Raw genomic sequence first — 17,709 nt, forward strand, 5'->3', positions numbered from 1 at the left:
GTAATGTGTTGTAACTCTGTTAGATTATTCATTCTGGTCACATGACATCTATTGCTTCTGTCCATCCGGGAAGAGGGATCCTCCTCTGTTGCTCTATGAAGGTTCTTCCTGTTTTCCCTGTGAAAGGGTTTTTACTATCTTTATTGGGGAGTTGTTCCTGATCCGATGTGAGGTCCCGGGACAGGATGCTATGTTACAGATTGTAAAGCCCTCAGAGGATAACTTGTATTTGTGATGTTGGGCTATATAAAATAAACTGAATTGTAGTTCAGATTAAAAATGAAGGCCGAGTTCCAAGAGGTTTCGGTCAGATCTGTATCTAGACATCTGCCAACTGAATTGTGTACATCAGGCTTTGGATACACGACACTTGATGCTAGGATGCGATCCTTGTTGGGTTTGGCCCACACGTGGGTATAGATCACAGAAACGGATGACAGACTGTAGCATTCACTTTATTTTACCTGCAACAATGACAGACAGCTCATGGCAGGTGGCCCGGTCATGTGACCAAACTACAACCATCTGAGCTCTAAAGTGCGAAGCTACCAGAAAACGCGTGCGCTTCCATATCAGGCAACAGAAACATGAACGTACAGAGGCCCCTCAACACCACGGGAGCCAAAGCAGCGCTAAACAAAATCTAGAATCTGTTGCGTTTAAAAACACAACGGATTCACGCTTTTGTCGCAGGCCTTGTTACCGTGATCGTACGTTGAGAAAGATATTTCAAACTGAAGACTTGCTACATGGACAGCAAAAACTGACCACAACACAAAATGGACCTGAACATGTTCTTAGTGGACGGCAGCGCCACCTGCAGGACTCAAAGCTGAACACAACCCGATCAGAAGGATCGTCGCTTTGTGGAAAGAAAGGTAGCAAAAGATCGGACAAAAATCGAAACGAATACATTTTCAAAAGTATATACGAAAAGGTTCAACGTGTCCTCACAGGCTGGTGAAGACTTTGTAGAAGCGATGCTTTACTGATGGTGAAGACTGAGGAGACCAAAGAGGAATCAGAGCGCTTAACTACAAAGCATGTCAAATCTTTTACATGTGCCAGCTTTGCGTTTATGAAAACAGTCAAGTCATGGAATTCTCTTACCACGCAGGACTGTTTGGAGGAGACACGTAAACTAAAACTATTCGCCTAAATGTGTGTTTATGCGTGGCTCGAGGAAGTGGTCCGGGGATATAAGAACCACGTGGAGACATTTAGTCAAAACATTTATTGATCAAACAAAACAACATTTTTCAGGGTTTTTGTGACATCGTTGCTGTTCTTCCGTTTTTATGTCGGATTAGAGTATTTTGTTTACGCACTTAAATTCCCATCATGCTTTAGCGGTGTACACAGGAAGTAAGATGTTTGCCAACAAGTGCAGATGTTCTGATGACAACAGTTAGATTGCTGTTGATGTAGAAGAAACCGTCTGGTGATTATGATCTGAATATATATATAATACGAGGAAGGAACATCTGTGTTTTTAATATGGTTTCTGAGAAATGTGTGGACACGTTCAGATGCATCTGTACAATACGTGTATGACGTGTGTCTTCTGTCCTGACCCGAGTTATGACTCACGAATTAAATCTTTTCGGTTTAAAGTTTTAAAAACCTGCCAGAGAAACTAATACACTTATATTTGACGAGAACGTGGATTTTTTGTTTCTCAATTGTTATCAAAAACGCAAAAGTCTTGAATGTAAAGATGTGTACATGGGACAGACTGCAGCTGTTCCCTCCTTCAGTTCTGTTACTGTTCTCAACCTGCACAGCCAGAGGGGAGGAATACTGCCGTCTCTGTGGTGAACAACGACCCGCTCATACAGTTCCCTCTCAGCTGTGAACCAACGACCCGCTCATACAGTTCCCTCTCAGCTGTGAACCAACGACCCGCTCATACAGCTCTCTCAGCTCACACTCCGTCCAGCCCGGCGGCGTCGCCCTCGGCGGGACTCAGGTCACACAGGTAGAAGAGCGACTCGGCGCTGGCCTCCGCCTCCGTCAGAGGCTCCAGGCGGACCAGGGAGCTGCGGGTCGTCTGCTTGGGCTCCGGGCCGGAGTCCAGCAGCTCCGTGGGCGGCTCGGCCTCCACAGGACCGTAGCAGGAGGACGGCTGCAGCTGGGGGGTGAAGGAGCCGGAGCTGCTGCTGGGACCCAGGTCCAGGTCTGGCTGAGTCATGCAGCTATCCAGGATGGCCAGTAGGGGGCAGGAGGTGTACTGGATCAACTGCTTATCTGAAATAATACATAAATAAATACAAATCAGCCTGGTGTGTCTAATCTAACACGTCTTTCTAAATGTTATTACTTTCTGTGATTGTGAAAACTATTCATTAGTTGTTCTACGGACAAGAAATGAGCCTGCATTCACTGTATACTATATTTATCTACACACTTCCTATACTTTGCACTTTTATTATTACATTATCTTAAATGTCCTATATGTAACGTTGTTTGCTGCTGCCAAAACCACATGTCTCCTTGGGGATGAATAAAGTATATATATCGGTGACTCAAAAAGAGAAATCACTCGTTCCTCCGTCATAAAGTGCCAGTGCGGCCGCAACGTTTAGGCTTTTCTGTTCCGATTGCTTCCAAAAGACTCGCATCAATCAGTGGTGTCCCAAACCCGCGATATCATATACAAATGGACATTTGATAGGTGAACACCATTTATTTTTGTATTTATTCAAGAGACCCGCTCTGATTATAGACAGTTGTGTTCGCTGCAGCGATTTTACACACAAACTATATGAAAACTAAATTGGTGATACTATTTTGCACAGTATTAAGAGATATTATTGGAAAAACACAGACCCTCTATTTCTGCAATTCCTGAATGCTTTCCTTTCTGATTTCATCATCTGCTCTCCTCTGGGACGAGACAACTGATGAAATATTGAGCAGAATTCCACAACGCTGCTGGTTTCAACGTCTGTGATGCGGCGGATCTTAAAGTTGCATCATACTTAGAAATGATTCCAGAAAGGAAGTGTCCAGAGTCCGCCTCCATAATGTGCGTATGCATGCCTCAAAGCTTCCCAGACAGGGACGCACGTTCTTCCCTTAAAGTTAGTCTTTAACGGGACGACCTCTGTGTGGGACGCGTTGGGGGTCCCACACAGAGGTCGTCCCACACAGAGGTCGTCCCGTTAAAGGAAGTCGTGGCGGGACGGAGTGTAACCTGCACTCACCTGTGCTGACGTCCTCCGTCCGGCCTCGGTTCAGCTGGGCCGTGTTCTCTTTGGAGGACGAGCCCTCCTGGCAACGCACAGAGGGAACCATGAATACGGGAGACTGGCTCCCACATACAAACGGGTGGGTTGAAGTCCTCAATAACATTATGCACATTGGCCGTTATTGGTCACTGAAGTCCTTCCATGAGTCTTCAGCGGCTGTAAAGAGATCCCTCACTAACAGAGTATCCAGAGTGAATTCATTCTTAGGTTCAGCCGAGTAATGTGACGCTCATGTGACAGAACAAGTCGGTTACTTGTGATTCCTGTATGACTCCTGTTTATGTGACGTGCTTTATTAGTGGTCCTCCCTAATGGTGGAACATTAACCCATTAAGGGTCAGTGCTGCTTTCAGTGCTCCACGTCATGATACTGAGGAGCTGACACACCTTGATATTAACCCTTCACGCTGCTACCTTCATAGCAGTCAGCTTATCCACGGCGCTGAAACAAAAGCGATTGGAAGTGTTGTTCATCGTGTGATGTAATTTTACCTCGAAGCCATCGAAGTCCATGCCGAACTGCTTTCCGTAAAGCATGGCCTGGAAGTCCTCCAGACTGCAGTCGATACTGTCCAGATAGTCCATGAGCTCCATCCTGACAACACACAGTTCTTCATGATGAACCCGTATGTGAGGGCGCAGGCACCACATGGCGGCCTGACTCACGTACCAGTAGGGGTGGGGAAAAATCGATTCAGCATAGTATCGCGATATTTTGCGTGCCGGTATTGTATCGATACACGGAAGCCAAGTATCGATCTTTTTAGTATCGATGTAGACTGTAATAATGAAGTGACTATGTAGACTAATAATGAAGTGACTATGTAGACTAATAATGAAGTGACTATGTAGACTAATAATGAAGTGACTATGTAGACTAATAATGAAGTGACTATGTAGACTGTAATAATGAAGTGACTATGTAGACTAATAATGAAGTGACTATGTAGACTAATAATGAAGTGACTATGTAGACTGTAATCATGAAGTGACTATGTAGACTGTAGTAATGAAGTGACTATGTAGACTAATAATGAAGTGACTATGTAGACTGTAATAATGAAGTGACTATGTAGACTGTAGTAATGAAGTGACTATGTAGACTGTAATAATGAAGTGACTATGTAGACTGTAATAATGAAGTGACTATGTAGACTGTAATAATGAAGTGACTATGTAGACTAATAATGAAGTGACTATGTAGACTGTAATAATGAAGTGACTATGTAGACTGTAATAATGAAGTGACTATGTAGACTGTAATAATGAAGTGACTATGTAGACTAATAATGAAGTGACTATGTAGACTAATAACGAAGTGACTATGTAGACTGTAATCATGAAGTGACTATGTAGACTGTAATAATGAAGTGACTATGTAGACTGTAATAATGAAGTGAATATGTAGACTGTAATAATGACGTGACTATGTAGACTGTAATAATGAAGTGACTATGTAGACTAATAATGAAGTGACTATGTAGACTGTAATAATGAAGTGACTATGTAGACTGTAATAATGACGTGACTATGTAGACTGTATTAATGACGTGACTATGTAGACTGTAATAATGAAGTGACTATGTAGACTAATAAGGAAGTGAATATGTAGACTGTAATAATGAAGTGACTATGTAGACTGTAGTAATGAAGTGAATATGTAGACTGTAATAATGAAGTGACTATGTAGACTGTAATAATGAAGTGAATATGTAGACTGTAATAATGAAGTGAATATGTAGACTGTAATAATGACGTGACTATGTAGACTGTAATAATGAAGTGACTATGTAGACTGTAATAACTAAGTGACTATGTAGACTGTAGTAATGAAGTGACTATGTAGACTGTAGTAATGAAGTGACTATGTAGACTGTAGTAATGAAGTGACTATGTAGACTGTAATAATGAAGTGACTATGTAGACTGTAATAATGAAGTGACTATGTAGACTGTAATGATGAAGTGACTATGTAGACTGTAATAATGAAGTGAATATGTAGACTGTAATAATGAAGTGAACATGTAGACTGTAGTAATGAAGTGAATATGTAGACTGTAATAATGAAGTGAATATGTAGACTGTAATAATGAAGTGAATATGTAGACTGTAGTAATGAAGTGACTATGTAGACTGTAATAATGAAGTGAATATGTAGACTGTAATAATGAAGTGACTATGTATACTGTAGTAATGAAGTGACTATGTAGACTGTAATAATGAAGTGACTATGTAGACTGTAATAATGAAGTGACTATGTAGACTGTAATAATGAAGTGAATATGTAGACTGTAATAATGACGTGACTATGTAGACTGTAATAATGAAGTGACTATGTAGACTAATAATGAAGTGACTATGTAGACTGTAATAATGAAGTGACTATGTAGACTGTAATAATGACGTGACTATGTAGACTGTATTAATGACGTGACTATGTAGACTGTAATAATGAAGTGACTATGTAGACTAATAAGGAAGTGAATATGTAGACTGTAATAATGAAGTGACTATGTAGACTGTAATAATGAAGTGAATATGTAGACTGTAGTAATGAAGTGACTATGTAGACTGTAATAATGAAGTGAATATGTAGACTGTAATAATGAAGTGACTATGTATACTGTAGTAATGAAGTGACTATGTAGACTGTAATAATGAAGTGACTATGTAGACTGTAATAATGAAGTGACTATGTAGACTGTAATAATGAAGTGAATATGTAGACTGTAATAATGACGTGACTATGTAGACTGTAATAATGAAGTGACTATGTAGACTGTAATAATGAAGTGACTATGTAGACTAATAATGAAGTGACTATGTAGACTGTAATAATGAAGTGACTATGTAGACTGTAATAATGACGTGACTATGTAGACTGTATTAATGACGTGACTATGTAGACTGTAATAATGAAGTGACTATGTAGACTAATAAGGAAGTGAATATGTAGACTGTAATAATGAAGTGACTATGTAGACTGTAGTAATGAAGTGAATATGTAGACTGTAATAATGAAGTGACTATGTAGACTGTAATAATGAAGTGAATATGTAGACTGTAATAATGAAGTGAATATGTAGACTGTAATAATGACGTGACTATGTAGACTGTAATAATGAAGTGACTATGTAGACTGTAATAACTAAGTGACTATGTAGACTGTAGTAATGAAGTGACTATGTAGACTGTGGTAATGAAGTGACTATGTAGACTGTGGTAATGAAGTGACTATGTAGACTGTAGTAATGAAGTGACTATGTAGACTGTAATAATGAAGTGACTATGTAGACTGTAATAATGAAGTGACTATGTAGACTGTAATAATGAAGTGACTATGTAGACTGTAATGATGAAGTGACTATGTAGACTGTAATAATGAAGTGACTATGTAGACTGTAATAATGAAGTGACTATGTAGACTGTAATAATGACGTGACTATGTAGACTGTATTAATGACGTGACTATGTAGACTGTAATAATGAAGTGACTATGTAGACTAATAAGGAAGTGAATATGTAGACTGTAATAATGAAGTGACTATGTAGACTGTAGTAATGAAGTGAATATGTAGACTGTAATAATGAAGTGACTATGTAGACTGTAATAATGAAGTGAATATGTAGACTGTAATAATGAAGTGAATATGTAGACTGTAATAATGACGTGACTATGTAGACTGTAATAATGAAGTGACTATGTAGACTGTAATAACTAAGTGACTATGTAGACTGTAGTAATGAAGTGACTATGTAGACTGTAGTAATGAAGTGACTATGTAGACTGTAGTAATGAAGTGACTATGTAGACTGTAATAATGAAGTGACTATGTAGACTGTAATAATGAAGTGACTATGTAGACTGTAATGATGAAGTGACTATGTAGACTGTAATAATGAAGTGAATATGTAGACTGTAATAATGAAGTGAACATGTAGACTGTAGTAATGAAGTGAATATGTAGACTGTAATAATGAAGTGAATATGTAGACTGTAATAATGAAGTGAATATGTAGACTGTAATAATGAAGTGACTATGTAGACTGTAATAATGAAGTGAATATGTAGACTGTAATAATGAAGTGACTATGTATACTGTAGTAATGAAGTGACTATGTAGACTGTAATAATGAAGTGACTATGTAGACTGTAATAATGAAGTGACTATGTAGACTGTAATAATGAAGTGAATATGTAGACTGTAATAATGACGTGACTATGTAGACTGTAATAATGAAGTGACTATGTAGACTAATAATGAAGTGACTATGTAGACTGTAATAATGAAGTGACTATGTAGACTGTAATAATGACGTGACTATGTAGACTGTATTAATGACGTGACTATGTAGACTGTAATAATGAAGTGACTATGTAGACTAATAAGGAAGTGAATATGTAGACTGTAATAATGAAGTGACTATGTAGACTGTAATAATGAAGTGAATATGTAGACTGTAGTAATGAAGTGACTATGTAGACTGTAATAATGAAGTGAATATGTAGACTGTAATAATGAAGTGACTATGTATACTGTAGTAATGAAGTGACTATGTAGACTGTAATAATGAAGTGACTATGTAGACTGTAATAATGAAGTGACTATGTAGACTGTAATAATGAAGTGAATATGTAGACTGTAATAATGACGTGACTATGTAGACTGTAATAATGAAGTGACTATGTAGACTAATAATGAAGTGACTATGTAGACTGTAATAATGAAGTGACTATGTAGACTGTAATAATGACGTGACTATGTAGACTGTATTAATGACGTGACTATGTAGACTGTAATAATGAAGTGACTATGTAGACTAATAAGGAAGTGAATATGTAGACTGTAATAATGAAGTGACTATGTAGACTGTAGTAATGAAGTGAATATGTAGACTGTAATAATGAAGTGACTATGTAGACTGTATTAATGAAGTGAATATGTAGACTGTAATAATGAAGTGAATATGTAGACTGTAATAATGAAGTGAATATGTAGACTGTAATAATGACGTGACTATGTAGACTGTAATAATGAAGTGACTATGTAGACTGTAATAACTAAGTGACTATGTAGACTGTAGTAATGAAGTGACTATGTAGACTGTGGTAATGAAGTGACTATGTAGACTGTAGTAATGAAGTGACTATGTAGACTGTAATAATGAAGTGACTATGTAGACTGTAATAATGAAGTGACTATGTAGACTGTAATAATGAAGTGACTATGTAGACTGTAATGATGAAGTGACTATGTAGACTGTAATAATGAAGTGAATATGTAGACTGTAATAATGAAGTGAACATGTAGACTGTAGTAATGAAGTGAATATGTAGACTGTAATAATGAAGTGAATATGTAGACTGTAATAATGAAGTGAATATGTAGACTGTAGTAATGAAGTGACTATGTAGACTGTAATAATGAAGTGAATATGTAGACTGTAATAATGAAGTGACTATGTATACTGTAGTAATGAAGTGACTATGTAGACTGTAATAATGAAGTGACTATGTAGACTGTAATAATGAAGTGACTATGTAGACTGTAATAATGAAGTGAATATGTAGACTGTAATAATGACGTGACTATGTAGACTGTAATAATGAAGTGACTATGTAGACTAATAATGAAGTGACTATGTAGACTGTAATAATGAAGTGACTATGTAGACTGTAATAATGACGTGACTATGTAGACTGTATTAATGACGTGACTATGTAGACTGTAATAATGAAGTGACTATGTAGACTAATAAGGAAGTGAATATGTAGACTGTAATAATGAAGTGACTATGTAGACTGTAGTAATGAAGTGAATATGTAGACTCTAGTAATGAAGTGACTATGTAGACTGTAATAATGAAGTGACTATGTAGACTGTAATAATGAAGTGACTATGTAGACTGTAATAATGAAGTGAATATGTAGACTGTAATAATGACGTGACTATGTAGACTGTAATAATGAAGTGACTATGTAGACTGTAATAATGAAGTGACTATGTAGACTCTAGTAATGAAGTGAATATGTAGACTGTAATAATGAAGTGACTATGTAGACTGTAGTAATGAAGTGACTATGTAGACTGTAGTAATGAAGTGACTATGTAGACTGTAGTAATGAAGTGACTATGTAGACTGTAGTAATGAAGTGACTATGTAGACTGTAGTAATGAAGTGACTATGTAGACTGTAGTAATGAAGTGACTATGTAGACTGTAGTAATGAAGTGAACATGTAGACTGTAGTAATGAAGTGAACATGTAGACTGTAGTAATGAAGTGACTATGTATACTGTAGTAATGAAGTGAATATGTAGACTGTAGTAATGAAGTGAACATGTAGACTGTAGTAATGAAGTGACTATGTAGACTGTAGTAATGAAGTGACTATGTAGACTGTAGTAATGAAGTGAACATGTAGACTGTAGTAATGAAGTGACTATGTATACTGTAGTAATGAAGTGAATATGTAGACTGTAGTAATGAAGTGACTATGTAGACTGTAGTAATGAAGTGACTATGTAGACTGTAGTAATGAAGTGAATATGTAGACTGTAATAATGAAGTGACTATGTAGACTGTAATGATGAAGTGCTTTAGGTTGGCACCTACTTGCCCAGCAGGTTGATGTTCTGCGATATGGCTCCGCTCTCGTTCAATATGGAGTCCATCATCTTGACGGGGTCCTCCAGACTCAGGGCTTTATTGAGCTGCAGGGCGCTGCTGGTCGCCCCTCTGCTGCTGCTGCTGCTGCTGCTGCCGGCCGCCCCACTGCAGCTGCTGCCGCTTCTGCCGCTGGTCGCCCCTCTGCTGCTGCCGCCGCTGGTCACCCCTCTGCTGCTGCTGCTGCCGGCCGCCCCACCAGTCGCCCCACTGCTGCTGCCGCCCGTCGCCCCACCGCTGCTGCTGCCGGCCGCCCCACTGCCGCTGCTGGTCGCCCCTCTGCTGCTGCTGCTGCCGGCCGCCCCACCAGTCGCCCCACTGCTGCTTCCGCCCGTCGCCCCTCTGCTGCTGCTGCTGGTCGCCCCACTGCTGCTGCCGCCCGTCTCCGCCTGTCTGATGTCCTCTGTGCTCACGTCCGTCTCAGCCGGCAGAAAGGCACAGCTGTCCAGCTCCACTTCCACGGTGTCTATGTCACTGTGGGAGGACGTCTTCATTGAGATACTGCTGGCTATTTAATACAGTCTGTTCATATAGTCTAATATAGGCTGTCTGTTCCTTTAAAGTCCACGTATTCAAAGTGTTGTAGAGAAGGACATTCTCGTTCAGTACATCCAACATCCCACAGAAGTTCATCAACCCACTCAAAAGCAAATGCACGTTTGTAAAGTCTTCCTACCGAGGAGTTAAACTGAATTGACACTAAATGTATTACATTTGAGGGAGTAGCAATCTTTGGCGACCTGCAGGTGTTTCTAGTCATCAAACCTCCGTTTAACAACTCAAGATGCAGAAGCAGAGAAGTTTGAAAGCAGGAGAACGATGTCGCCTGATGAAAAAGGCTCGCCCTTCCTTGCTCGTGGTAAAAAGGCGCACCCTGGCTCGTGGTAAAAAGGCTCACCCTTGCTCGTGGGATCTGGGTGACCCCTCTCCCACCTCGCCATCACTCTCGGTCAAGTCACAAACGATAACGTCATCCGATAGGTCGGAGCCCTTCACGCCACTCTGACTGTTGACCGGCGACTAAACAGGGAGACAGTCAAAACCTGGACTTAAAAATATTCGCATATACAACACGTATATGACAATAACATCCATTTAAATGAGGAGAACCCAATGGTATCAGGAGCGCACATGTTTGTGTCACAGGGCACCGCTGTTTACAGACCTGGTCCACGCACGCTTTGTCATCGTAGATCTGATGAATGTATTTGGGCTTCTTTCCATTGCTGTTCATGAGAACCGGCCTGTCAAAAGGACGAGAACACGACAACAATGAAAGGGTTTCACTTAATGAGGTCGTCGCCCAGCACAAAAATACAACGATAATAATTAAATTAAAAGGGGTTTGTTTCTTTTCAATGTGAACTCACCTTTTGCGTTTTAAATTCAGGATGCGGTTGTTCTGTACCAATGTGATGATGAAGTGTATCAGCTGAAAAAGAGAAGAGTCACATTAGACCTCCCGTTCTAAACTAATGCATCCAATGCCACACAAATGTAAAGCTGGGCACTAAATTAAACTAATTGTCTTGTTCATATTCCAAAAATGCACTTCCAGCTGTTAAGACTCAAACAATGGGCTTTTCGGGTGTATCGCTCACCTTTTTGATGAGCTGTTGTTGGTGGGCATGTATCTGTCGCAGATCTGAGATCTCCCTCCACAGAGCTTCGTTCTCCCTGAATAAAGTAAATAAAAGGTTTTATTTACAGTCGACAGGCTGCAACACCAACCCCGTCTCCTCGGAGTTCCTGTCGCTTGATTTATATGTTGTGTTGAATAAACAGACTGAGTTTCTGACAGGCGGTAGCGTGACGGTGAACCCTGCAGAGCTTCACGCTCACCTCTTGAGAGTTGCCAGCCTCATGTCGATGCTCTCCTGTTTGCTGTGGACACTGTGAACACTCGCCAAGATCTGGCTCAGGTCTTCCTGTCGAATCTTGTTGTCCTCTGGCCGAGTGTTGGAAACCTGCCGGACAGTAATTACAAATGGAATGTAGTGTTTGCGGCGTCTGAAAACCGGAAGCCAAACTGCGACGTAAGGAATGTTGCACAAAACATGGCATTGCCCAGCAAAGAGAAGAGGAACCAGATACGCCGGTCAAAGGTCTAGATGCAGACACAATATTTCATTATTTGCACAAATAAATCAGTCTAAAAACGGATTACAATTCTCAATACACTCATATTTTCTCTGTGAAAATAGAAACAGACTGTTAAAATGTGTCCCAGCAGACCACTGGGTCGGCAGAGTGCAAACATCTCTTGACGTCCAGTAAAGCAGTGATGGGAACGTCCCCACCGCATCTATCTGCCTGCTGGGGAAAGACAGATGACTCCACCTTCCGCTTGATGTTCTCCAGGAGGTTGTCCTGGCCCTGTTGGAAGTAGGGGTGCTGAAACTCCACGGGTCCGTCTTTCTCCTGTTTCACAATGCCCGTGTCAATGTGCATCACTTTACGGAATCCATCTGCAAAGAAGACACGAACACAACCATTTATCTCCACTTTGACAATAATGATCTGCAGATTCAAGGTAGTTCCTCACTTCTCAGCCTTGATGTGTTATGATCACCAGCCACATGGATATAGAGGTATGAAGTGTGTTATGATCACCAGCCACATGGATATAGAGGTATGAAGTGTGGCTGCAGACGGACCAAATGAAGGCAGAATCAAAATAGCCTTCTGCCTTCATTTGGTCTGCAATGACCACCAACTCCACGCATCACACACTGAATCAAACTGAAGCGGATGAGCCTTACACATGTTCATCACACACTGAATCAAACGGAGCAGCCTTACACATGTTCATCACACACTGAATCAAGCGGAGCAGCCTTACACATGTTCAGCTGCCGGATGAAGCTGGCCATGTTGTTGTGCTTGAAGAACTTGGGGAGGATCTCCTTGGCGAAGTGCTGCTCATCCAGCACGAGGAAGCTGTGGCCCTCCTGGAAAACACGCCACAGTCAGAACAGGGTCTCAGTGGTCCCCGGTGTGACACCCCAACTGGTTTTCAAACCTACTGGTTTCCCTACGCGTGCGTTGTCTTCACTTCCCAGCTGCAGCGGTTTTCTGTCTGGTCACCAGATTCGTCACACATTCACAAACATATTGCTGGAGATCTTCAAGCCACATTTCATCTCCATTGCAGCGATCGTGATTGTATAAGTGAGCGCTGCATCACAACCACGTATGAAGAAATACATTAAAGAAAATATATTTATAAAAAGATCGCAACGACCTGGATTCGATCCCTGTTGAGCAAAATGCAAATCTACTGCAAGACGGTGGCTCAACCTAGAGAGCCACCTAATATTAGAAAAACTCAAGTCATTTCAGGTATCACTCATTCATGTCACATCTCCTCTGTGTCCAGGGAACCTCTTGGTCTAGGTGGGCTGAAACAACTGGTTACCTCGGGCGGATATTAAACCACGTCTCAACATATTTAGCGATGCTTTTTCGCGAGGCTACGGCCAGACACCACTGACGCATTTTGACAAAAACAATTCTACTTTTGTGACGATCGTATTGTGAAAAGACACTAAAAACATTGCGAACACTGAGACACAGGAAGAGTGTAATACTAGTAATGTTCTACCCACAAAACAATGAAGAACATATATTGCTGGAGATCTTCACGCCACATGGCATATCCTTTGATTACGGTTGTTTAAGTGACACTACATCACAACTGCGTATGAAGAAACACATTGAAGAAAGATAAATGTAAAGATCGCAACGACCTGGATTCGATCTCTGTAGAGCAAAAATGATTACGTGTTGTTATGTGCTGGCGATGCGCCACCAATCATTAAGCAAACTTAAGTCATTTGGGAATTTATTGATTAAGTCACATCTGCCTTCAGGGAACCTCTTGGTCTGGTGACCTGAAATAACTTGTTTTTTTACTCCACAAATATATTGTTGCCGATTCTGGAGTCAGCTATACTTTTGCAAGATGATGCTGCTGCTCATCTTGCTTCCTTCGGCACTCGTAATAAAGTTCCCCATCAAGGGATTACATTGACAGCTTTTTAAATGACATTTAAAAACTTGGTTAGGAAAAGATATCACAGTGTTGTGCGGCTTGCTGATTAGCTGCTAACTCTCTGTCGTCGTAGGCCTGCTTGTAGTCGAGTAGTGCTGACTGCAGAAGAGGCGACAACATAGTGGTTTAATATCCGCCCGAGGTAACCAGTTGTTTCAGCCCACCTAGACCAAGAGGTTCCCTGGACACAGAGGAGATGTGACATGAATGAGTGATACCTGAAATGACTTGAGTTTTTCTAATATTAGGTGGCTCTCTAGGTTGAGCCACCGTCTTGCAGTAGATTTGCATTTTGCTCAACAGGGATCGAATCCAGGTCGTTGCGATCTTTTTATAAATATATTTTCTTTAATGTATTTCTTCATACGTGGTTGTGATGCAGCGCTCACTTATACAATCACGATCGCTGCAATGGAGATGAAATGTGGCTTGAAGATCTCCAGCAATATGTTTGTGAATGTGTGACGAATCTGGTCACCAGACAGAAAACCGCTGCAGCTGTGAAGTGAAGACAACGCACGCGTAGGGAAACCAGTAGGTTTGAAAACCAGTTGGGGTGTAACACCGGCTCTGGGTTACGATCATTTCCCTTCATGCACACGCGTAGCTTCACGGTGCCCCAAACACCCAGGAGGACGTGTACTTGGCCCCGCATGCAAGCTACGTGACACAGCGATGGGACTACTGGTGAGCTGCTTAGTTAGCTTCGGCCAATGCTTGCCGGTAGTTCGGCGGCTGTTGAGCCGCCACAGCTCATTGTTATTGCCGTGGCTGCACTTGCTGCCTGTCTGGCTCATGTCAGAGGCTAGCTAGCTAAGTAGCGCTGCGCGTTAGCTTTCGGACCTGCGTGCTAGCCGCTAGCTAAACGGCCTAGCCTCTCCCGTTACCTGCGTGCTAGCCGCTAGCTAACCGCTCTAGCCTCTCCCGTTACCTGCTCGCTAGCTAACCGCTCTAGTCTCTCCCGTTACCTGCGTCCTAGCCACTAGCTAACCACTCTAGCCTCTCCCGTTACATGTGTGCTAGCCGCTAGCTAACCACTCTAGCCTCTCCCGTTACCTGCGTGCTAGCCGCTAGCTAACCGCTCTAGTCTCTCCCGTTACCTGCGTGCTAGCCGCTAGCTAACTGCTCTAGTCTCTCCCGTTACCTGCGTGCTAGCCGCTAGCCTAACTGCTCTAGTCTCTCCCGTTACCTGGCTCCAGCTGATGAACTCGTTGGTGTCCGCATCCTCCACCAGCGTCCACAGCTTGCTGAGGAAAGCCGGGACGTTAGGGTTGTGTTTCATCACGTAACGAGAAATCCTGCGACACAAAACCCGTCTGCTGAAACGTTGCTCGAGTCTGTTGTTGCTGTTTTGTCAGAAAAAAAGTGTTATTGCTCGCAACTTCCGGTTTTCCTGAACGGGAGCGGATTGGTCGAAAACGGGCTCTTACGCAACACTATTCACGTGGTCAGAGCGCAATTGTTTTTATTATATTTAATTAAATTTAATTCATTCACTTTGTATATTTCATTTATTTGTCGTTGCTCTTTTTTCCCCTTCAATTTTGCGGAATGTCTGTTCACATTCTTCAATAAAAAGCTCATATTTCTAAAGAGCAGAGGAATAACTTCATTTATTAAACCCTGAATGAAATGCTTTTTCCCTTGATATGTAATGAAAATCAAATCAAAAATGATGTATGAGTAAATGTTTATTTCAGTAGAGAAACACAAAGATGCAATAACCAGTGAATTAAATCAGTGACTCTCAGGGAAGGTTTCCCAAACTCATAATGCCTATTTTATCATATATGTCAAAATCAGCATATCAGAAAATATGATAAATGGAGGTTCATGTATGAAAACCCATCTACCTGTCAGGTTAACTTATGAAGACCCATCTACCTGTCAGGTTAACTTATGAAAACCCATCTACCTGTCAGGTTAACTTATGAAGACCCATCTACCTGTCAGGTTAACTTATGAAGACCCATCTACCTGTCAGGTTCATTTATGAAGACCCAACTACCTGTCCGGTTCATGTATGAAGACCCATCTACCTGTCAGGTTCATGTATGAAGACCCATCTACCTGTCAGGTTTACTTATGAAGACCCAACTACCTGTCAGGTTCATGTATGAAGACCCATCTACCTGTCAGGTTTACTTATGAAGACCCAACTACCTGTCCGGTTCATGTATGAAGACCCATCTACCTGTCAGGTTCATGTATGAAGACCCAACTACCTGTCAGGTTCATGTATGAAGACCCATCTACCTGTCAGGTTAACTTATGAAGACCCAACTACCTGTCAGGTTCATGTATGAAGACCCATCTACCTGTCAGGTTCATGTATGAAGACCCATCTACCTGTCAGGTTCATGTATGAAGACCCATCTACCTGTCAGGTTAACTTATGAAGACCCATCTACCTGTCAGGTTAACTTATGAAGACCCATCTACCTGTCAGGTTAACTTATGAAGACCCATCTACCTGTCAGGTTAACTTATGAAGACCCAACTACCTGTCAGGTTCATGTATGAAGACCCAACTACCTGTCAGGTAGATGGATGTTCATTCATGAAGACCCTGCATGGACGACTGCAGCAGCTGCTGTTGCATCAGCTGCTGGCCCGCCTGTCAAGATGAAAAGAGGCCCTCTGTACCTATTTTCCAGGTGGCAATAGTAAACATTCACTAGGTCTCCATTGTACTTCTCATTCTGGCCTCATGTAACTCCAGATCAAGTTTCAGGGTGTGGACAGAGGGCCCCAATAGTGCAGGGCAGGACTCTTGAGCTTTGACCCCATACCTCCTGCCACTAAGCTCCTCACACTACCTGCTGTGTGTCACCTCTCTCTTCCAGCACTCTTGCACCACCTGCTTTTTGGGCGATTTTCCCCATTGAGTCAGCGGCAACCTCCGGTTCTGAAAAGTGAAGCCAATGTGGAAGTGCTATAAACCTGCATTCTTTCTAATGGCCACCAGGGGGCGACTCCTCTGGTGGCCCTCTGGTGTCACTTGATTTATGACCTCAATAAAGATTGTACACATGACCTTATGGACTCAAAATGTCTACGACCCAAAAACAATGTAGGGGCAGTCAAAATGATGTACTCAAGGATTGGAAACTGCATGGTGACATTCTGGTAACGACATCAACTTCTTCCAGACAGTCTATGCTGCTGTCACTACACCTTCAGAAGCAGAAACCCTTTATTTAGCAGGAATGTTTACACAAAGGAGGATTTGTTCATGGCGGAAGGTGCATACATTAGACATGAGACGTTAGACGAGACAAACAACAATCAACGACAACAACAGTGCAATGGGTATTAAGTATTGTTCTTTATTAATCCTGGCAGCCTGACTGACTCCAAAACCTTCTGGTCACAAGACCTTCGTGTGGTCCTGCTGAGCATGTTGGCTGATCCACGCACATTTCCTTCATCAGCATTCAAGTTAATGATACAGTAATGCAGTGCCAGGGTAATCTTCTCATGATTACTTTTAAGATGGCCGGTTCTTCATAGTTCCTCATCGGTGGGAATGTCAGATTTTAGGAGTCTGTTTAAAGAAAGCGTACGTCATCATGTGGCCACTAGATGGAATCCTTAACTCAGTGCAAAACCAGGACGCTGTCAAACCAGGACGCTGCCAGTCATCTGTTTACTCCTTCACTATTTCATACGGCCGGTCTTCTGTAAGTACAATTGAACGTATCTGCCTTTAGTCCTGATATTTCCCACCTGTCTA

At 41.5% G+C, this 17,709-nt stretch overlaps 1 protein-coding gene across 1 annotated transcript; it reads right to left on the minus strand.

The window, feature by feature from the left end:
- Positions 1–436: 436 nt before the first annotated feature.
- On the minus strand, positions 437–15,308 carry hsf2 (heat shock transcription factor 2). The gene is made up of 12 exons (XM_079216136.1): positions 15,163–15,308; positions 12,762–12,870; positions 12,260–12,387; positions 11,762–11,886; positions 11,521–11,596; positions 11,290–11,351; positions 11,085–11,163; positions 10,818–10,939; positions 9,869–10,393; positions 3,744–3,846; positions 3,207–3,273; positions 437–2,247 (listed from the first exon to the last, which is right to left on the minus strand). The coding sequence occupies exons 1-12, from the start codon at positions 15,253–15,255 to the stop codon at positions 1,925–1,927; spliced, it is 1,812 nt and encodes a 603-aa protein (XP_079072262.1). The 5' UTR covers positions 15,256–15,308; the 3' UTR covers positions 437–1,924.
- Positions 15,309–17,709: the final 2,401 nt, after the last annotated feature.

This window comes from Taurulus bubalis, assembly GCF_910589615.1.
Source record: "Taurulus bubalis genome assembly, chromosome: 3".
NCBI classification, from domain to species: Eukaryota; Metazoa; Chordata; class Actinopteri; order Perciformes; family Cottidae; genus Taurulus; species Taurulus bubalis.

Excerpts from the sequence above, each read along its gene's own strand:
- hsf2 (XM_079216136.1), bottom strand. The coding sequence starts at position 15,255 with ATGAAACACAACCCTAACGTCCCGGCTTTCCTCAGCAAGCTGTGGACG. Across the intron at positions 12,871-15,162 it reads AGTTCATCAGCTGGAGCCAG|GAGGGCCACAGCTTCCTCGT; the intron begins GTAACGGGAGAG and ends CGTGTTTTCCAG. Across the intron at positions 10,394-10,817 it reads CCCAGATCCCACGAGCAAGG|TGACATAGACACCGTGGAAG; the intron begins GTGAGCCTTTTT and ends GTCCTCCCACAG.